Source organism: Borostomias antarcticus (assembly GCF_949987555.1).
Source record: "Borostomias antarcticus genome assembly, chromosome: 9".
In the NCBI taxonomy this organism is placed as follows: domain Eukaryota; kingdom Metazoa; phylum Chordata; class Actinopteri; order Stomiiformes; family Stomiidae; genus Borostomias; species Borostomias antarcticus.
In genome coordinates, this window is record NC_140242.1 from 22,752,360 (window position 1) to 22,775,625 (window position 23,266).

A 23,266-nucleotide genomic window follows, 5' to 3' on the forward strand; every position below is an offset into this window, starting at 1 on the left:
TATCATACACGTTAGAATCAGAAAATAATGACTACATTTTCAACAGTATATGGACTACATGATATGTGACCTTTGTAATAAATAGACTCTGCCATTTATAATTCCATGATCAGTCATAAAAATACACATTATGGATTTCATTTCACAGGATTAAGAGTCTTTGCTACTGTAGCCTACTTTAAGTCTCAAACGCCTGAGAGACGAGAGTGAATCTCTTCCGGGCAGCGGATGACTCGCACGGCCCTATTTCACTGCTACCAGGCAGAGCCTTTCACTTCATGACGACAGGCAGCCCTGGGCGAGGCCTGCTGTGGCTCTACCAGCGAGCTCAGCGGTGGCCCCCGGGCAAGCCTGGCTACCCTCCGGGCTGCCTCGGTCTCTGCCCGCGCTGGGCGGGCGGGGGGGGGGGGGTGGGGTGAAGCCCGGTCAGGATGGCTGCCCTCCGGTGCCCAGGAGGCGCAGACAGAGGAGGTTGAACACGATGAGGATCAACACCATGCCCACCAGGACCTTCTGGACCCACAGACACTCCTCCATCTTCTGCTCCAAGCGGGCGTTGCAGGCCATCACACGCATGAGCTGCAAGGAAGCCGGGAGGGGGGGTGGATTCATTTCACATGGCATGTCAGATCAAGGTGACACGAGACACACAACTCGGGGGAAAAGAAACGGACGGCTCAAATACCGAAAACTAAGAGGCACTTGAGATCTCACCGTCGACTGCAGGTCCGGATGTCCGTTGGTTCCCGCTTCCATGGGGCCGTCCCCCTGGTAACCGGGGCTGGGCTTACTGTTCTCCAGGACGTGACAGCGCAATCTACGGGAAGGAAACCCACGCGTGAGGGAGGGAGGGGGCTGGTCTTAGGGCGAGGAGGAGATTATCAGCCCGCTGGTGCGGTGACATAACCAGGGTGAGGCCAAGGCAGGGATCAACAGAAGTTGAGAAAGCAACTAATCTGCAGGTCATCAGCACCACAGAGGGCAAAGTACGGCAGCGTGTAAAAAGAACGCATGGTCGCGTTTTCCCTGCCACACAACATTTGCTTATCGATAGATTTGTATAAGTTGGATAAGGCTTGACAAGACCATACATGCACAAGTGTAGATCTGTACCTGTGCTCCATGACTTTGGTTTTGGGTATTTCCTTCCAGAACTGGGTGAGATCTGGCGATCCAGAGTTCTGCTCCATCTCAGCAGCCATGACCAGAAAGCGGTCCTGCAGGGAGGCCAGGTAACCTGCACAACAACACAACCACAGGACAGATGGTAACCTGCACAACAACAGGACAGATGGTAACCTGCACAACAACACAACCACAGGGCAGATGGTAACCTGCACAACAACACAACCACAGGACAGATGGTAACCTGCACAACAACACAAGCACAGGGCATATGGTAACCTGCACAACAACATAACCACACAAGCACAGGATAAATGGTCACATGCACAACAACACAACCACAGGACTGATGGTAACCTGCACAACAACACAACCACATAAGCACAGGATAAATGGTCACATGCACAACAACACAACTACAGGACTGATGGTAACCTGCACAACAACACAACCACAGGATAGATGGTAACCTGCACAACAACACAACCACAGGATAGATGGTAACCTGCACAACCACACAACAACACAACCACAGGACAGATGGTAACCTGCACAACAACACAACCACAATACAGATGGTAACTTGCACAGTAACACAAGCACTGGACAGATCTCACATCACTGATACTCTCATGTGAAAGGAGGTTTGTCTTTTTTCTATGCTCAGTGTCTTATTGTATAAAACAAATACTGATATAATTAATCTCATCATATACTTAATATGTTTTGTTGCTGGGAATAACCTCTGTGTCCTCCATAAATAAAGGATCGCAGAAATAAAATAAAATAAATTCATAGAAAATTAGAACCAAAAGAGGTGATTCTGAGTTCCTCGCTCACTCAGATTCAGAGCCAGAGGCCTTATATCCACAAAAGCTGGGAAATCACACAGGCCATAGATGGCGGTGCCAAAATGCTTAATTACTGAAGTTAGAAGCCAGAAAAAGTCTGGAATAGGGCCATGGTTTGATCCATCTGAACCACATCTATCAAGCCCCGGCAGACACGTTCCCGCTTGAATGCCACCGAGCTTTTTATAAGCTCGGCCCCTGCATCCCAACTCTGCACTGGCCTCCCCGGACTGAGGAGAGGTTCCACCTTCGGGCCTCCTGCCTGCCAGGGGAACCAACATGAAGGCTGGCTCAAGAGCTTCTGTATTTACAGTACCTTCAGTTAGATTTCTGAAGGCTCAGTTTAGGGGAGATAAGAGATTACTATTTTATCACTGTTCAAATATGTATGTTGGGAAAAGAAAGCTGCACTTTGTCAGCACTTTGGGAAGTTAACAGACTGAACCTTTGGATCATTCTGCAGTTCTGTGTGGTGCATTTCAAAACATCCGTCAGATAAGAGAGTGGAGCAGAGGTGAGTGCAGTACTCTACCTCCGTGTAAGGACACCACTATGTCCACTGAAGCGCCTGGTTCACAGCTGGCGTTACTGGGCTTCACTCTGTACTTCTCGGGTGCTGTGGTTCGTACCTGTGGAGACACGGCCAAGACAACTAGTCAGGAGGTAACAGTCTCTCCCAGCAGTGGACCTTCTATAGACACATTTTGTGTGAACTCACATCACCATCTCACGCCATACACACACACACACGTGCGCACACATACACACACACACAAACCAATATCACAGACAGCCACACCCACAAACATATTCACTAACCTTGAAGGCTACTTGATGCTTAGACACATTACTCAGGACGATAAGACATTTCTTTTCTGTTTCTTTGGAACCAAAGCTGAGTTCTTCTGCTGGACTGAGGGAGGGAGAGAGGGAGGGAGAGAGAAGAAGAACAGAAAGCATATTAAAATTGAAGCCGCAAGCAGCTATACGGGGTCAAGCTTCAAGCGACCACACTGCAACGACCACACTGCAACGAGGGCACAGAGCAACATGTCATACTATTACAGCACATCTGAGTTATAACATCAATGAAAATACAATGAAAGCGTGATGGGCATGGCTTTGCACATAGTGCATAATGTACTCCCGTCCCGCCTGCACCCCCATCACCAGCTCGTGTAGGCTACTGACCATGTAAATGCTAGAGTCAAGCAAATGCTTCGATGTGGTGCAACATGGTAGTGCCTTCTTCATATCCAGTGAGTTTAATCTCCCTAGATTATTGTTGGACAAAATGATAAGAACTTGAACTTTGTGGCCCAATTAAAAAAAAAAAGAATTTTTTTTTTTGAATGCCAGTTTCTCCGCCATCTTGGATTGGACTTCTTAGCTGTTAACACCCTATAGGGAGACATGCACCTTAACATACCTGTGAAATTTCAGACCAATCAGACTTATGGTTTATGAGAAGAAACTTTTTGTAGGTTTTGCCAAATTTTCAACCTGCAGCCAAATCCATCATGGCGGAGACTATGGCAAATGGCAAGTTTATTTTGCATGAGGAATGACATAAGTGTACCAACTTTCATACATTTTCATCCAATGGGGTGGAAATGGCAAGCATTGTAAGCTAAATTGCTCATTATAGCACCACCTATGGGCGAATCTGCAAATGCTTCGACTTGGTGCAACATGGCAGGGCCATATTCGTGTACAGCGAGTTTCATGTCCGTAGATTATTGCTGTACAAAATGATAAACAGTTGAACTTTGCAGTACAAATTTTTTTTACCTTTTTATTTTTAAATGCCAGTTTTCTCCATCATCTTGGATTGAATCTCTTAGCCATGAACACCCTATAGTGAGGCATGCACCCCAAACATACGTATACAATTTCAAACCGATCGGACTTACGGTAGAATAAACTTTTTGTAGGTTTTGCCAAATTTTCAACCTGCAGCCAAATCCATCATGGCGGAGATCATGGGTCCAAATTGCAAAGTTGTCCCTCATGAGGAATGACGTACGTCTACCAAGTTTCATACATTTTCATCAATCGGGGCAGACATGGCAGCATTGTACGCTAAATTGCTTATTATAGCGCCACCTATGGGTGAATCATGGTGAGTCTTTGTGGCATAGTTACTCATGGTCTGCAGTTGCGACATGCCGAGTTACAGCATTTTTGGTTAAGGACTTCAAGAGTTATTCGAGGGCGTCAAGGAAAATAAAAAGAATACCAACAATTACAATAGGGTTCTATGCACCTTCGGTGCTTGACTCCTAATAAGACCTGATCTATCACACTGCTTGAAATATGAGGAGAAAGCCACGACTGGATATGTGACAAATTCCCTCTGCTATTTTATCGCCCACAATGGCTATCTGGGATTTCAAATAAGGCAATAAAATCTGCATGGTGTCGACAGGAGCTTTAATTTGCTTTACAGCATGCTTTGCTGCTCCTCTTTGTGATATCTTAGCTGTATCGATTGGGTCGGCTAAGCTTCCTGTGCTTAGATGAAGATGTAGCTGCCTGAGAGTGGTATAAGTATCCAGGGACTCGGCTTCAGCTGTTAAACATCTTCTAGACCAGCTGCTTTCATCGCTGGCTTCATCTGGCGTGCTACATTCCTGCTGTGGCGTTGAGCTGGCGTTGAGCTGGGTAGACTAAGTCCATCTGTACCAGCCCGAGCAATGTTTTTCAATGTATCAAACTCTAAGTACTCAAGAATAATTCACAGAAATGAGCCTGTGGATACCGTCTCTTTTCAATATAACAGTTTGAGGTAAACATGCTGCTATAATTTTTTTTCAAAGGGATTATTTCCAGTGCCTAGCATGTCCTGCAGGGGCCTTCTCTCTGACTGTGATGTGCTTCTTCCTGACCCACATGGAGCTGTCAGGCCCTCGGGTGGTCGACGGCAGCCACATCGAAACCCGTTTAACAGGGGAAAACAGAGAATTAGGCTACATCCCATTAATACCCAGGTTTAGGCACAAACACATTTCTGATCTGGCATCAAAGCAGCTGAATCTGGAGCAGAGATTAATCCATGGCCGGAGAGACTGGGCGCCACCAGGCGCTGTGCTTCGCTCTCCAGCGCCCCGCCCTGCCTCACCACCCCCATCCTTCCGCTCTACCAACCTTAAAAACATCCCCAAAGTGCGTGAACAGGTTCACGTTTGCGGGGTAACTGTGTACTGTGTTACGGTCTGCTACTGTAATTTTCAAATCACCAACGGCGTTACAAGTATCTCTCCTTGCTCTATACATTCCTTGGGCTACAAGCTACGAAGGGGAATTGTTCCAACTTCCTTCCTTTTCTTGTCCCCTTGTGTTCTTTGCTCCAGTAGGAGACTGTAGACTCCAGGGAACCTTTGACATGCAAGATCACACCCTCCTGGACTCAGATCAGGGCCAGCACAGCTCAGAAACCTGACTGGACCTAAGCCTCATAAAAATCTGTGCATCACTCTAATACAGTACATAGCCTAGGGCTGTTAAAAGACGTCAATGGACTTCCCTAGTCAATGGAAATTGACTAATGCTGTGTTCACACCGGGCGCAAATTTTTCCGGCCGCACGGCGAGTTTACATAGAAAGTCAATACAATTCGCGCAAACTTGGCAGTGGCGGCGCGAATCAGGCGAACCTGGCGGCACGTCGGCCAGGATTTGCCGCACGGCGACATTCGCAAAAGTTCAATTTTTTTACTTTCTGCGGCAGATACGCGCGGCAACCCATTGATCCCGCGGCGAGATTGGGGCGAACTGGGCGGCACACATTTTCTCGTGTGAACGTAGCATAAGGAAAAGAGGAGCGATCTCATTCAACATCTGAATAACCATTGATGAAGCCAGAGTACATTAATGTACCAGAGCACAATGGAACAAGTTCCAAAGTAAGCTTCATTCATACCTTAAACATGATTGTGAAAAAGACCGTCTTTTTCAGTATGCAATCAACTTCAAGGTGATACTGATTTTCAGTTTCATAATAAAGTGAAGCAACTGATTAAATAATTGTTACTACACGGCCTCTCTGTGTCCTGGCCAGTCTACTGCTCCAATCATTGTCAGGTCATCTGACACACACGACTGCCACACGACTGGCGTGTGTTCCGTGGTGATTATGGGGCGCAATCATCAGTTATCAATGAGGCTGATTGATTATTACGTCAATGGACACTCAATGAGCAATTGATTGTAGCCATCCTTAATTTGTGCTCAGATCCAGGAGAATCAATTGATCTGTCAGGGTGTAAACAAGTCAATACCTTGCTTTGGTTTAAGTCAACACATGAATCCTTCAAATAGCCCAGTATTCTGGCCCATGACAGCTATCTTCACTGTGTAACTAGCCTAGCGGATATAGAGCCTTGGATGTAGCTGATGGGTGTATGAAAGGGTTAATCGGATGTAAAGCCTTGGGTGTAGCTGATGGATGTATGAAAGGGTTAATCGGATATAAAGCCTTGGGTGTAGCTGATGGCTGGATGAAGGGGTGAATAGGATATGATATAAAGCCTTGGGCGTCGCTGATGGCTGGAAATAAAGGGTGAATAGGATATAAAGCCTTGGGCGTCGCTGATGGCTGGATGAAGGGGTGAATAGGATATAAAGCCTTGGGCGTCGCTGATGGCTGGATGAAAGGGTGAATAGGATATAAAGCCTTGGGCGTCGCTGATGGCTGGATGAAGGGGTGAATAGGATATAAAGCCTTGGGCGTCGCTGATGGCTGGATGAAGGGGGGAATGGGAAGGAGAGAGCGAGCTGTCGGATGGGATGTGTACCTAACATGTAGCAGGGGTCCCTTGAAGGTGGTCAGGGGTTTTCTGGGCCCCTTCGTCCGACTGTCTCCTTTATCGTTGTCCTTGTCTCCTTTATCGTTGTCCTCAGACTTCAGACTGTCCTCCAGGAAGTTGACCTGAAAAACAGCGGTCACTGTGTCAGAAAGAGTTCAGGAACAGTTCATGAGATCTTCTTGTATGCAATTAGTGACAGTACTCTATATTCCTAGTCATGTGGTTGAAGTCCTGTCAGTTCCCCTAAAAATAGTTTTGTAGGTAGGAGGTCATTTCATTGCAACACAGAGCCCCCTATGACCCTTGTTCACGGTGGGGCCATGGGAGCACCAGGAACACATATCTTAGGAGAACACAATCAGAATTCTGTTTATTTGCCAAGTAGGACTATATTTTCACATACATTGAATTTGACTCGGTGCATGGTGCACAGAGGACCTTGATCCTGATCTCGCAAGCTCACATTCTGTTTTTCTCACAAATCAGTCTTGATACTCTCCATAGAGCTCCGTTTGTGCCAGATCAGAAAACGATCTTGCCAATCAGGTTCTTAGGAATTTGAAACACAAACAGCTGCGCTGGGCAGGTTTAGGTGTGATGACAGCGAGGTGTAGTTGAAGTTAGCATGTGATAGACAGATGGCTCATCCAATCAGCTGCCAAGTATTTTTGAAAGTGCCTGCCCTTTTCCAAACAGTTTCCAACGGAGAGTTCCCAGATGGTTGTGTGAAACAAACCATCTGGCCTGTCAGGTTATAGAGGACTTGCATAGCACAATAAAACAAGGAAGTACTGTAAGTTAGACATAATACAAGTGTAAAAATATACACAGGCTATTATGTGTCTGTACTGTACTAACATGTATGCTATACATAAATTATAGACTGTGTGAAGCTACATGTACATGAATTAAAAGATTAATGTGTTATAATTAAATATGGAAAATGTAAAGATATGTGTAGTTCAGTATTGCACCCGGGGTAAAGTGGACAAGGCCATAACCACTCAAAAATGCATGACCCTTGAGAACACAGAACCACAACAACACATAAAAAACATGAGAGCACCAAGGCTCCCATGACGATGACTAGTCACACCAAACCACCCTGGAACTGGGCCGCGAATACGTCAGCACTCTCAGTTCAACAACATGCATAAACTTTCCCCCACGTCCGAGTCGTAAGGTCACGAGACCACAGGACTGACAGCACTTGTGCAAGGCTCACAGGAAGTTGGGAAATATGAGGTGAAGGTGAACCAGTGCATCTAGTTAAATCAGTGGTCTTCCATCTTGGCCAATCACAGCTTGTGAGGGACAGAGGGAGTGAGAACGAGGTGTGAGCGGTCGGTCTGTGATCCCTGTAGAAGCACTAGTGACTCAGACGAGGACGGTGTCCTCTGCTGTCATAAGAGCTAACACTTCCTCTCCATGCAGCAGAAGGCTTGCGACACACAGCTGACCCAATCAAGACATCAAAGGACTCTTGAGACTTTCTTAGCTGCTTCTGAAATGTCTTGAATTTTTATTCAATGTTGAAATTAGGTACAGTACAGGTATGAGTCACTAATACTAGCAATAGTGATTAGTGAATTATCAAAACTGACCAAGTTAATAATTAAATTAATTCAAAGATGATTCATCAGTTTAATTCATTACAATGAATACAAATGCAAATATAAAAAAACAAATCAATTGTTAATTATATTAAATGAGTATTATTTGTGTAAATGAAAACAATAGCATTATAAATAGTGAAATCAAAATGGTCCATATTCCAGATATCTATTCAGTATTTGTTAAAGAGATGTAGGTCACATAATACAGCAGGTATTGGAGTGGATTTGGACTGTCTACTGAACAATAATACAGTAGGACAGTGACAGGCAGTACAGTTCTTTTTCTGGAGTCAAGATGCAAAGGTAGTGATCTGTCAGCTGGTATAGTGTACATGGTATTTAAATTAATGGCAATTAATACAGTTGGTGCAAATACGCAGAGCATAGCAAAAACAATGACAGAATTTACTCCTGTTAGAGTTTTAAAATCTCTCTCCCTTTTAGTATAAAACAGTACATCTTTTCAAACGATTGCAATTAAAACAATAGTAGGCTGTGCATTTGAATCAAAATATGATTATGCCAATCTACTCTGTCTATGCTCTTGGCATAAATGAAAGTGCCTTCTTTTCGCTGCACAATATAACCTTACCTTGTTATGTTACAGTTAGATACAATACCTGCTGTTAAAAGTAGCAATACCTTACAGAATAAAAAAACACAGTAATAAAACAGTGTTAGGTGGCTAAGCACAGTATGTCTCTCCAATCTCTTTAGGACATAAAGGCCAAATCAGCAAATCAAGCCAGAAAAGTGCAATTAATTTTCGATTTTGAAATGTGAGGTACAATTTGAAATGTGGCCTATGGGAAGTGAAAGGAGAGGCCTATAACAAAGGTTGAACTTGTCCACGGTGGTGGTGAGTTGGTGACTGAGGGCGACACACCTGCCCTTTCAAACCGCAGAACTCTCCACTGTGAGCCTCGTGTGGGCGAGATCCTACAATGTCTTACCACCAGCCCTTGTTCCAAAACAGAGAGAAAGGCAATTAGCTTCCCCGGAGCGATCGGCAATTCAACACAAGGTTGAAACCAATAGGTATTCAGGTGGGAGGCCCACTTGTTTATGTAGAGCACAGGAATGAGAAGCACACATATGTTGATTGTGATAAGTAAACAGTAAACAGACAGGCTCAATGCAGAAACCAGGCGCTCTGGCTGGCTTCAGTACCAGGTCTCCGCCTCAGTCAGAGCACACCAGGAGATAAGGGCTAGCTCATTACAGTCTCATTAGGAGCACCACACACACGCAAACACACACACCACACCCACGCGTTCACACACACACGTGCGCACACACACACGCACACACACACCATCAGGCTGTGGACTACAGCAGCTCACTCAGGCTCCAGTCTTACCACATATCTAACCCCGAGCACCCCTACAGTTTTTTTGGACTCAACACAAAATGGGAAGGCTGGTGTTCTGCGAGGACACCGTTAAGAGCATTATGTTAGGCCTACAGTGCCGACTTCCTCACAGCAGCATCAGGCTAAACCGACAAGGCTGAAACAGCCCGCAGCCCATTAGCCAAGCGGTCCTGCAAGGTGGGCTGACCCTTTCAGACCATAAATAAAGATGGCGGCACGAAGGCGGGACTGTAGATGAATTTCTGCCTGCGTGTTATGACACCATCAACAACAACATGCCTTTCAAATGAGGGGCTCGTGAATTATTCATCGACTCATTTGCATTATATCTGGGTGTAAATCTAATCTGTTGCGCATGACTAATGTGGCACTCAGTAACAATTGGAGCTTTGCTGTTTGTGTATTCCGTGGTGCTTAAGAGGCTCATGAGAGCAGCTTTGCGTGACGCAGTGCTGCCAGGCCACGAGTGTGTGTGTGTGTGTGTGTGTGCGTGCGTGCGCGTGTGTATGGATGGAGTGTCCTGTGTGTGGAGCAGGCTACTCGGAACAGCTTAAAGGCTCAACAGGAGTTGGGCTGTACAGCACAGCCCCATTTCCCGGCCTGCCACCTGACTAGGACCAGGGACAACACAGCGCCCTAATCAGAGCACACAACTAGAGGCAGAGTGAGAAATGAGTTACACTTAACAACAACAACTAGGATCCATTTATAAACATCTCTGATCAGTGTGCCTCACAACGAGGAGGTACTCGGGATGCGAGGGATCCTTGTCTTCATGTCCACCAGAATCTCATCATACCCTAATACCCACTCTCTATTCCCTCACATGCATGTACTGCAAATCACGAACCAGAAGAGAGACTCTGTAGATTATAACACTCTGGGTGGAGACTAGAGATGTAACGGTATGAAAATGTCATACAGTATCACTATTTTATGACCAAAATTATCACAGTAATCAGTATTATCACGGTATAATAAAATGTGCTGAAATTTTTCAAAAACTACTGATACACACACTGAAATAATTTCACCAAGTTTTAGACTGAAAACCAGAAATAAAATTAGCAGCACTATGCACTTTTTGTTTGCATTTACATTAAAATAATGCGTCTTGGAGACTGTTGCAGCAACAGGACCAGCTACACAGCACTGAGTTGAACATCTGATACACGAGAGTAGAAGAAGAACTGTTGCTAACTTTGGTTGATGCTGGACAGTAGTTACAGTGAGAAAGAATGGGAATCAAACACGGTTTTAATGATAATTGTATCACGATAAATTTCATCAATCCCCCTTGTAAAAGGGGAGGAATGCGTTCAGCATATGCCCAGTGCCATGCCCATTTGAAGACAGCAGAGAGAGGGAAGGAGAGAGAGTGAGAGAGAGAGAGAGAGAGAGAGAGATGACAAGACAGAGAGCAATAGAGTGATGGAGGGTGGTGATGTCTTTATGGACGCTGCAGGGCGTCTTTGTGGCGGTCCTCTGTGTGGCGGTCCTCGGTGTGGCCACCCGCGAGCTAACCAGATGAGACCATCACTGAGCACGAATAACCGGCGCTGATAAACCGCGTGGGCCCAGCCTCCGGCATGGTCAGAGACAACACCGTCAGTCAGAACAAAACCAAAGGCCCTTGGGCAGATTCTGAGAAGTGAGAACAGGTCCAAATATCCCCCCGTGTGAAGCCGGTGTGTGTGAAAGGGTGGGGTGGGGAAACACACTCGCTACATGGAGAACAGCTCCTGTGACAGGCTTGACACTGGCTACGTTTACACTTTACATTTTAAAACTAAAATCCCACGCGAGCGTTTTAACACCGTTTCAGAAATAATCTCCTTCGGGGCTCGAAATTACGACCGTTTTGGTGGTATATGCTCCCGAAATGTAATCTATGAGACCTTGAAATACTGTATAATTGGGAGCATTTGAGCGAGTGCAAATAATTGTTTGGGTGCAACCTTTTTTTTTTTTTTTCCTCCCCCAGTCGAACGTCTCTTTCTCTGTACATTCGCTTATATGCAGGATGAGCCTTGTGAGCTGACAGTGACCATTCTAACCAATCAAACGTGAGCTTGATGTTCTTACCTACTGTACAAGGCTGATTTTAGATTTTATTATTAGCCTTCAATCACTCCCTTTCGTGGCACTCCAATGTCCCGTGACACAAATAGATTACGCGTTAACTAATGTTTAGCTAACAGAGACTCTTCACATTTGTCCTTCAAAAAAGAAGAGAATCTGGCAAAGGTAACCTACATGTTTGCTGCTTATCAATTAAAGCAAGCTTGCTGACTAACTGTCATTCCAATGAGTTTGTAATGTTAACTTGTAAAGCTGGCAAGGCTACAATTTAGATATACAATTAGTTTTCATACATTTATTACAAAGGTAAAAGAATCATCAGACATCAGATCTGCATTACACCCCAACACAGTTGAAGATGTGATTCAAATCAGAGTAGAGGGTCCTCCTCTGGAGATGTTTGATGCCTTGGTCTCAGCGAAGAGATGAATGGAAGAGCCAGGAGACCCTATTTGGTAACACTTTAAAATAATGATCAGTTATAAGGCATTTATAAAACATTTGTTAATAATGAACTAATAATTAACAGATCATTTCTAAAGATGTGTAAAGGATTCATAAATGATGTGTAAATATACTAGTTAAACATTCACAAATGATCTGTAGATGGTTTATAAAAAATTTAATAATAATGAACCAATCATTAACAGATAATTTATAAACATTTGTAAATATTCATAAATGATTTGTAAATATACTAGTTAAAGATTCACAAATGACCTGTAGATGATTTATAACACATGTGTTCAACATTAATTAATGTTAGTTAATATGTAGTAAAACATTTGTTAATGATTTTAAGAATGCCTTATTTATTTGTTTTTCATGTTTATCAAATGATGTGTTAAACATTTACTAAAAGTCTACAAATCATTTGTAGACATTATTGCAGCCCCAAAGACCGTTATAAACTACTAGTTTAAAATTAACTAACCATTAACAAATCAATTATACATGTTTATAAATGAGTCATATATTATTTATAAATTCACTAGTTTAACATTCAAAATGATCTGTAGATGATTTATAACACATCATCAACAGTACTTGTAAATGATTCAACATTAAATAACATTAGTTCATGTGTAGTAACTCATTTTTAATTGCTTTTAAGAATAACATTTACACCAATTACTAGACATCTTTGTTTTTCATGTTTAACAAATGATTTGTAAAGGTTTTTGCATGCGCTAATCTAAAGTGTAAACTATGAATGTCTATAAAACATCTATAAATCATTTGTAGAGGTTTTTTACAAATGTCTTATGGACATTTGTAAAAATTCTATTTTCATCATTCTGTGGTTATTTTTTTATGTCACAAAGGAACAAAGCTGTCTACAACATTTACACATCATTTATAACAGGTGAAGAAAAAGTCCATAAGACATTTGTAAATGATAAAGTTTCAACTTTAGATTAATGCATGCAAAAACCTCTACAAATGATTTATAGATGTTTTATAGACATTAATAGTTTACACTTTAGATTAGGGCATGCAAAAACCTTTACAAATCATTTGTTAAACATGAAAAACAAAGACGTCTATTAATTGTGTAAAATGTTATTCTTAAAAGCAAATAAAAATGAGTTACTACACGAACTAATGTTATTTAATGTTGAACAAATCATTTACAAGTACTGTTGATGATGTGTTATAAATCATCTACAGATAGTTTTTGAATGTTAAACTAGAGTATTTATAAATAATATATGACTCATTTATAAACATGTATAAATTATTTGTTAATGATTAATTCATTATAAACTAGTAGTTTATAAAGGTCTTTGGGGCTGCAATAATGTCTACAAATGATTTGTAGACTTTTAGTAAATGTTTAACAAATCATTTGATAACATGAAAAACAAATAAATAAGGCATTCTTAAAATCATTTACAAATGTTTTACTACATATTAACTAACATTAATTAATGTTGAACACATCATTTACAAGTAATGTTGATAGTGTTATAAATTATCTACAGATCATTTGTGAATCTTTTTGAACTAGTATATTTACAAATCATTTTTGAATCATTTACACATGTTTATAAATGATCTGTTAATGATTAGTTCATTATTAACAAATGTTTTATAAATGCCTTATAACTGATCATTATTATAAAGTGTTACCCCACATGTTAAATCCTGGCCCTAGAATATTACATAAAGCCCCAGTGGTGGCCTACCATGTGTTTTTAAGGTTACTTTCATTGTTTCATTTTTCACTTTTTTTTTTCTTTTTTTTATTATCAATCTATTATATTGTTGGTGCTGCTTATATTGTGGTGGGTGCCCCTACATTTTTGCTGGTGCTCCTAACTTTTTGACATTGGGCAGTCCCTCCAGAAAAACGCGATTATGCGATCGCATAATTCATTGCATAATCAGGCAAAAGGTGCAGATTATGCAAGGGTCACATAATATTAGAAAGAGCGCATTTTCACCGTGGAATATGCGGGGCTCGCTTGATTTCATACTTCCCGCATTTTTCTGTTTCAATGTTTTTCACCTCGTTTGTAGGGTTGCCACCTTCAATGGGGAAAAATAAGGGACACCTTGCCAGCAGTCCCATGCTCACGGAACACAAATCAAGCAGGGGTCTGGTGGTCCTCCCCCATGAGATTATGATTGTCAGACATCTCATTTCCTGCATTCTAGTGAATTGCACCAATTTATGTTTAATATATCAAGTTCAAAGTCCTCTGCTATTCTCATCATGAATGAAGGAAATAAATAGCCAATAAGAGTAGGCTAAAGCACAGCTGCATCGATTATATTAAGATCAAATCAATAAACATCAGATCATAGACATGGGCAAAATGTTTGGTCTGATAAACTTGGAAATAGCAAATGACCTGGACGACCACAGAGACCAGACATCGGGGGTTGTTTATAAGTTCCAATGCTGCCTTTTAAGGCTGCCTTCAATGACGCCGGTCTATACCGTACCTGGTCTAGGCGCTCTCGCATAGGCTATGGTTTTGTTATTTCTCGTATCATTCCAAGCATGTGAAGACGTAGTGTAGGCTATATGCATTAGAGTGGGGTGTGCACGAAAATACAGGACAGTATGTATTGTATTTTTCGCATATTCTCTCAATATTCGCAAGTTCCCGCAACTTCAGAAAATCCTCGCATTTTCAATGCATAAAATCACATAAAAACCCTGCATATTCCATTGCATAATCAAGGATTTTTGCCCGCATAATCAAGGATTTTTGCCCACGTTTTTTCTGGAGGGACTGATTGGGAGCACCGCACCAGTGCTACTAAGTAAAAATATTAATTTTGAGCCCTGTCCTTCCACACTAACCTGAAAACTGCATCACATATCACATTCATGTACACTGGGCATGCATGTGGCGAAGCAAGAAGCAGAGTGTCTATTCGGTTGGTTGCTTACTACGGAGGAAGACCAGAGATCTTTGCTTGGACCATAGAGGAACTGTACTTCCTATAATGTGGATGTGCACAACTTACATTTCATAGTTGATTAATCAATGGTTGGTATGAATGATTCGTCGATTAATTGTTTTTTGCTGACATTCAAAAGATTTGATTCCAACATTAAAAAAGTAAAGACCACAATTCCATTGATTTTTGTGCTTTAATTTAGCCCCAATTCCAATCAATATAGCGCTAAGAATGGATGATGCGCAACATTAATTCCGATCAATTCCAATATTTTTTAAAAGGACGTGTTTATTTGAATGAAAAAAAGACCAACGTCTAAACGTAGCAAAAGTTATGCGTTTCAAAATGAAAACGTATTAGTGTAAACATAGCCGCTCTCAGAAGAGGAGACGGGCTGTGATGTGTGGGTACCAGTGTGCGCAGGACTCAGCTGCAGCAGGAGACATTAGAAGTCACCTTGACAGAGACAATGAGCAGGATCTTAACAGCTGGCGAATCAGGACATTACTGCCTCTCAATTCACTGCGTCTCGGTGGAGGACGCGATTACATGTAATCTCTCACACTAAACCTTAGAAATGAAAGGGCCCGCAAGTGAAATGCCACATCAAAGTGAAGAGAACTTGACTTGAACTTGATATAACATCGCTGGATGGCGTCTTGTTTCACACTGGACAGGAATAATGTGTTTTATGTTAATTAACTAATGCCTACTTCTAAGAAAGTCTACTGTCTCCATGCACTGATCGATCAATCCCAGCTCACTGCCAGGTACTGTATACAGCATTGGCTGGGTTGTTAATGAATGACAGATTCCCACGTCAGGCAGTAGAAACAACATGTTGATGTGTGATATGAAGCGAGATGCGTGTGTATTGTCTCCCTGGCTGCCTCACTTTCAGGAAGGAGAAAACGCCAGTGGGTAAAGATACTGAGTGGAGGGCCGGTACCTTTCTGGGCTTCACAGCGACCTCAGAGTTGTAGCTGGACTCCAGGGACTCGCCGTCTTTACTCTCGCTGTCGTCCTCGCTGATGATTGGTCCGTTCTCACAGACCGGCGTCTGGAAGTCGTCGTCAGGAAGGGGAGGGTAGCTGTATTTAAAGGGGTCCTGGAACCAAGCCAAAACAAATCAGTCAAACTTCTATTGCTGAAGTAATGTTGCTAAGCAACTGTTAATTGTAGATGATTCTCACGTTTTCATGAAAAGTGAGAACAGTCTCACGACAAAATCAATAATCTCTTGACATTACAAATGGACATCATGCTGCAAAACAAAAATACAATAATCATGATGAAACTGCCCGTTTAAAGAGGGGGGAGGGAGGGGGAGAGAGAGAGAGAGAGAGAGAGAGAGAGAGAGAGAGAGAGAGAGCGCCTACCGTTCCACCCAAATGGGACGGTAGGTACTCTGAGCCTATATACATCTGCACTTCGGTTTTGGATGTGAACTTGAGCTTGCTGATGGCGTCCTGACCCAGCCAAGTCTTCACAATCTTCCAAGCAGCTGACAAAAGAAAACACACACACGTCATGTTATTATTACATAAAAATTTAACAACCATAATCATGTGCATTTTGTGAAATATGCTGGGTTTACATAGGAGAAAATCTTACCATTCATGATCCAAGGCATATCCACTATGATCATTTTGGCTGAAATGACCAGACAGACCATAACAAAACAAAACAAACAACAAAACAAACAAAAACAACAAAGAAAACATAAATTGGGGGAGAACATGTAAGTAGAAACCAAAACACAATCACAGAGTATAATTTTAAGTACATTTCATAGGATGTGTCAAAGTGACTGGATATATGTGCCACACAAATCTCTGGATACAGAACATGCTTATTATCCATGTCGGATTTAAACTTTCATGCAGAGTACTTACATAGAAACTTTGGGTAATACACTTTGAAGCAACTAATGATGTACTTCACAAAGTCCATGTCCTGAAAATGAAATGAAAGAGTTGGAGAGTACAGTGCAGCTTATGGGACCTGAAAGCAGGCTTTCACTATAAAAAAAAGCTTTTATGGACTTTCAATAAGGAAACGGTTTGCTCTGTAAAGATATTTACTGCTTCAAGCCATGAAATGACCTAATTCACAATGATGACAGAGACATGCTCAATCCATTTCACTCTTTGAGTCACCTTCCTATACACAAATCATGTGAAATAATATAATTCAGGTGATGGATATTCTTAGGGGATACAGGGAAAGACCGAAACTAAGGCAGCCATTACTCTTATTTGCATAATGAATGGTTACTTGTGAAACTGGATGTTTTACTTCTTGAGTGACCCTGATCTTTGCTGGGAGATAGTTTACACCAAATAGAACACTCCATAGAAAAGGGATAGCTGTGGATGGCACTCATGTGTATATGTCCTTGTGTGCAAATGAGAAAATAGAGTAATAGTCATAGTGTACTTTATTGATCCCTAGGAGCACTTTAAACATTCTAACGCTATCTGTTCCACTCTCACACAAGCAGTATATCAAGAACAAAGGGTCAACCATACAAAACAATAGGTGTTATCAGTACAAAACCCACAATCAGATGAATGAATCACAACTGCCTTGAAGATTACCCGTGAAAGGTATCAATGGAGGAGGTACCTGTAATTACCTAGAATAGTACTGCAGCCTGGCTAGGCTCATTCCTTGCTGACAGAATCATTGCTATGCAGCACTCACTCTGAGGTTTGCGTTTAGAGACCTACTTGTGAGTCTAGGCTTGCACAAACTTCCTTCAAGACTGATTTTCAAAATTGATCTACTTATCCACTAATTCCACATTTGGGTTTCATTGCCTTACTTATTCTCTATGCCTAGATGTGTTTGTTTAATTGGGGCATTTATCCAGGAGAGTTTTGCTCGAGAACTGAGCTTGCATACAGACCCAGAGCTCCTTCTGGGAGCCCACATCTGAGACAAATTCAGACTATGGATTAGGCAGTGTACTTGGATTGACCAACCGGATTTAAAGGTCACTTTAATCTCCAAAGTGTTAAACTATTGCAGAACATCAATCGCTCCAAGTCATATTAAGATGCTCAACAGCACTTCAATGACACTCATAGCAAAACACTGCAGTTGAAAATGGGACAAATATGTTTGGAGCAGCCTAGCTAAAGCAGAGCCTTCTCTTCTCTTCTGAGACTACATTCAGCTAAATGGCAGGGGAATCAAGGCAACAGAGGTACACTGTATGGAAGGCATTTTATTGTAATACCATACTTGTAAGGCTCATGCAACAAGTGTTGCGACAGTCTGGGAGAATCAAGAAAGGGTAAAACCACAATGATGCATTTTACATCATAAGTGCCTTGTGTACTTACAATGTTGCTGATACCGGATTCCGACATGTCAAAGACAACGGTGAGGGGCATCCCTGGCTCTCTCTTAGCATAGCGCTCCAGCCAGAAAGCCACATACCTCTTCTTGTCTACGATCGTCTTTGCATCCTTGGTATGCAGCTTCACTTTGAACCAAACTAAAACAGTCAAGCAAAAACGCAGTGACGGCAGTGAGTTGTCTATAGACGTTAAGAATACATTTGTAGAGAAACTGATGTGTGGGCTAAATAAATTATCACACAACCTGCCTGTGTCCTAGTTTCTAACATATGAAGTGGTTGGTCTGAGTGTAAAATGTCAACGTACAGAGCTTGTTGCCCTCCTTGTCATAACCATGGAGGAAGACAGCACCTGTCTCAAACATCCACATTGGAATGCTGCTCTCACTGAGGTCTGAAATAAAACACAAACCTTTATTACCAAATCTATAACAACATTAATGATGACATTTACAAAAGCGGAACACATACTGATCAAAATCCTAACCTAATCTTTCCTGGACCGAGGTAGAACTGCAATTCCTGTAATAAAAGGTCTTGTTTGATACTTAACCTAAAATCTTGCTCTCTTTCCCACATATGCACTCTCCCTCAACCAGCATCTATTTTCATTGCTCAATTTCAAGTTGGCAAATATGTGCACGTCGTACAAAATTTGTCTTCTCAATATCACCTGACTATTGGCAAGGGATGATGTTTGCATACCCAGTTTCTGTAGGACAAAGGCTTAACTAACTGAGTGTTCACTGGCTCAAAATTCTGTAATTGCATGATTGTTAAGAAAGCAGAGATGGAGAAGACTGGCAGTAGGCCTGAATGGAGACATTGGAGCACAGTGAACAATATGCATCTGTCTGGGAGAAGGCCAAGAATCAATCATAGAGGAACACAAGAACAACCAGTGATGAATCAGCAGGGCACTACATGTGGTGGATATGGAACATAAGTGGATCTTCTTTTTGCTTTTCTTTTTGTATTACAAGTGCATTACCGTACTGTTAATGTTGTACTGTACAGTTAAATACAAAATCCTGAATAATACCTACCATTCAGCCCATATTCTTTTCTCCACTGAAAACTTTCATCAATCATTTTCAAGGCATCGTCTACAACAAACTGTCTCCATGTCAGGTATCCTTCGACCAAAGCATCATCCTTCTGTAGTCTGTCCACATCTCTGGAATCATACTTATCAGATGAATCTGAGGGGAATAAACACAGCATGTCGTTTTGAAATCGTCATCATATTAATTTGCATAACTGTCTTTCTAAACCAGCAAGGTGTCAGCTAGCTGAAAACAAAAAGGGTGCTCTATAGACCCTTTCAATGGAACCAATGGAACTGCACAGGCGAACGACTTCTTGGTCCAAGTAAACTGCACTGTTACTGTGATATTATTGTTTTGGATATGAACATTCCATGAAATGGCCAATAGAACCCTTTGTAACAACAAAAGAACGCTCTGAAAAAAACGGTTGGACTATAGAATCCTAAGGTTCCAGCTCCCTTCTGCCCTACGGTTCTATTTGGAACCCTGAAGGGTTCTTTCTGACATGAAAAGGGTTCTATAGCCATTTTCAGATATTTATTATATGTTACAAATCTTTATATAGCAGTGTTTTGTTTTACACAGCTTGCTAGTTCACCACGACCCCTCACAAGGGCCTTGCAGTCTGTAGGCTACATGGCAGGGCTCCAACCACTCAGGCAATCAGATTGGGACGTAAGCAATAGCATACATTGGCAACAAGACATGTCAATCTGACCTGCTGCGAACTACCAATGTCAGTGACCTGTAATTAATGCTAGCTTACACAAACCTAAATGGCTTGTTTTCCCGTTAGTGCCAACTACACAACGGGTAGCTAACGTTAGATGAACAACAAGATGGGAAACGCACAAAAGATGGGAACTGCTAGCTAGCTAGCCAGCTTCTTACCTTGGACGAACTCATTCTTAAACCTCAATCTTATCTCCTCAATCTTCTTCTCCGTCTCCTGTAACGAGATAAATCCATGCAATTAACGTTAGACTAATGTTAACTGTCTGTGGCTATATTTGCGGCAGCTCTATCTATACCGTTACGTGGCCGTTTGCAACACTTGTTACAGAACTTAATGGGAATTGCAGCGAACTACCTGCAGTGGTTCTTGTTGTCCAGTCTCCGCCATGTTCAGAGAGATCCGCCTGTGTGTACTGTACACACTGTACGACTAGCCGGACAGCTACAGCACTACTTGGGGAAAGTTGAGTTGTGGTGAATCAGAGTTGATTGTGAAACTAAATGCCCGTGCGACACCATGTTAGCTCTTTGCGTAGCCACACCTCTCGGGGTCACGTATAAGGGTGTTTTTTTAGCAAAACTATAGGGCGTTGATTGCATTAATAGAATACCATTGTAAGTGTTATTGTGGATGAGCGTTGGCGTTTAGCATACAAAGATAATCACGAAACGCTAATGCAAACAGCCACAATCAAGAGTCGTTGAAACTCTCCGCCCCTCCGGCCCGTCCTGTGACATACATTGAGCTTACGTTGTTCTCGCGCTGCGTGGCGCGATTCCGAAGCCGACAACTAATAAAGTAGGCTACAGGCTTTATGTGAGATAAGCAATAAGCAGGTAGGCTGAGGCTCCATAGGTTTGAGCTGACATTTGTTTTAATTATCGAAGCTTTTGGTGTTATTTAACTGTAGAACGTGGGGCAAGCAATGGGGCATCACCATCATGAGTTGCTAAGCTAACACAGGCTAGCTAGCTAGTCAGGAAGCTCCTCCGAACTGGCCTTGATTTCAAGCTTGGCGAGCTAGACGTCCACTGCTAAACCCCAAGGAGAAGTACCACGATGACTGAAGAACACGCGCAACGTCAGGAACCTCTAACGTTATCTTTCCTAGGTGGAATGCTCACATTCCAGTGTTCCGTTCCAAGAGACAGTGAAAACCAAAGAGGGTCCGTGTTGACATTCAGTAGACTGTCATTTCAGAGGGATGTAGGCAGCTTCTCAAAGACGCATGCTGGAATGGCCGTCATCAACAGAAAGAGCTCGTCAGATGTTGACATAGTGAAATGCTCTTCTGTTCTAGATGTTAGAAAGAGGGTCACACTACCATGCATTTTATTGACTCAGAGAATGAAGAGAGATACTTTCCAATACAGTCTTCTCACTCTGAACAGCTTAAATACATTAGAGACTCATCTAGAGTTTAAACTGCCTTATCGAATGAGAGATAAGGTTGCCATCCTTCAGGGCCCCACTGTTCTGTGGAGCTATGATGGTTTTGCTTTCTACACTTCCTTGCAGGGAGGTGAAGTTAGACAAATACCCACCAAGCTCACTCTGAACCTAGTTGGCGAGTCTCCTTTAAACACAGGAAAAATATTCATTCTGTGCTCCCAAACACCTTCAAAAGAATCCACCAACGGTCAGTCAGATACTGCAGGCAGTAGTAAAAACTGTGGGTATTTCGTAGAGGATGGACAAGTAGGCCTCTTTGATGGAGATTCGATGTTACCTCATGCATACAGTTCTATAACGCAGTGCATCTTTGTGGTGTCAGCTGAGGAGGCGAATGGTGTGTTGAAATCCACTGTTGTTGCCGCAACCAGTAAAAACCAGTTGGTCTATTTTGAAAATGGGATTCCCAGAGAAGTATGCAAACTCCCATTTGAGGAACATGTGGACAACATTCAGATGGCCAACACTGGAAGAAATGGCTGTCTGTTTGTGCTGTCATTCAACCAAGGACATGTCTGCGCAATATGGATGGACACATTACAGGTTTTGGAATGCAACTTATTTTTAGAGTATCATAAATCCATATCGATTAATGTTGAAATGAAATCTCAAAGTTGATAGGCCTACCTGGGCTTATTGTACAACTAGAAACTTATAATCCAGCTGATAGTCATATGTTTTAAATCTACTACATGGGCTAATATCTGTATATTAAGCTAAAGACCCGTCCATTTACCCATGCTGCATTGCACCGTATCCCTCAGGTGGCGTCGTGCTGGTCAGGTGTGAGCTTCCTGCATGTGGATGACTTCCTGAGCTGTGGAACAGACCAGATACTACTGGTGTTTGAAGTCCAGAGTCTTACTGGCTGCCCATTGGACAATTTCCTCATCACAGACCTCTGCGGAACTACATACTCTGTGAGACATGAGTGGACATCGTTCTATGCATAATGAATGATAATTGCTGCTTGAAAAAAGCAGCTCATGAGGACATCAGATTGGAGAGTTACAGCTAAAGGTGGTGTGTGAACTGTATTATGTACAGCGTGGCCAGGAGAGCAGAGAAGTGGAGAAGACATCTGATATGGCGCAGGAGAACCTTGTCCTCACTGTGAAAGCTCTGGAGTCCAGACTACAGGTAGCATGACACATGCCTATGCCATTAGATTCAGACTATATTATCATGAGCAATGTGCACTTGGAGATTGGAGTCAGTTATACGTTTTACTTAATAAAATAAAACGAAATGCAGTTGCTGTTGTCAAAGTGACTTACAAGTGCATTTTGAGTAATTGAACCAACTACATCTCAGTCATCGTCAGTAAAACCTTTAACATTCAACCCTTGTCCTCGTGAGACTGCGGAATTTAGTTTGTGTTGTATTTGTTGT

At 42.3% G+C, this 23,266-nt stretch overlaps 2 protein-coding genes across 2 annotated transcripts in view; one reads left to right on the forward strand and one right to left on the reverse strand.

The window, feature by feature from the left end:
• Positions 1-23,266, reverse strand: part of mospd2 (motile sperm domain containing 2) — a 25,925-nt gene continuing 2,659 nt past the window's right edge. The window contains exons 2-16 of the mRNA XM_084443326.1: positions 20,777-20,871; positions 20,578-20,635; positions 19,684-19,839; positions 18,945-19,031; positions 18,621-18,775; positions 17,166-17,226; positions 16,885-16,923; positions 16,650-16,774; positions 16,220-16,378; positions 6,772-6,905; positions 2,796-2,889; positions 2,509-2,605; positions 1,114-1,237; positions 715-817; positions 1-579 (exon numbers count right to left, since the gene is read on the reverse strand). Of these exons, the coding sequence (XP_084299452.1) occupies positions 427-579; positions 715-817; positions 1,114-1,237; positions 2,509-2,605; positions 2,796-2,889; positions 6,772-6,905; positions 16,220-16,378; positions 16,650-16,774; positions 16,885-16,923; positions 17,166-17,226; positions 18,621-18,775; positions 18,945-19,031; positions 19,684-19,839; positions 20,578-20,635; positions 20,777-20,809 (1,578 nt within the window). The 5' untranslated portion in view covers positions 20,810-20,871 and the 3' untranslated portion in view covers positions 1-426. The remainder of the gene's footprint in view (positions 580-714; positions 818-1,113; positions 1,238-2,508; positions 2,606-2,795; positions 2,890-6,771; positions 6,906-16,219; positions 16,379-16,649; positions 16,775-16,884; positions 16,924-17,165; positions 17,227-18,620; positions 18,776-18,944; positions 19,032-19,683; positions 19,840-20,577; positions 20,636-20,776; positions 20,872-23,266) is intronic.
• fancb (FA complementation group B) overlaps positions 20,820-23,266 on the forward strand; it is a 7,905-nt gene continuing 5,458 nt past the window's right edge. The window contains exons 1-3 of the mRNA XM_084443325.1: positions 20,820-22,417; positions 22,639-22,794; positions 22,922-23,014. Of these exons, the coding sequence (XP_084299451.1) occupies positions 21,482-22,417; positions 22,639-22,794; positions 22,922-23,014 (1,185 nt within the window). The 5' untranslated portion in view covers positions 20,820-21,481. The remainder of the gene's footprint in view (positions 22,418-22,638; positions 22,795-22,921; positions 23,015-23,266) is intronic.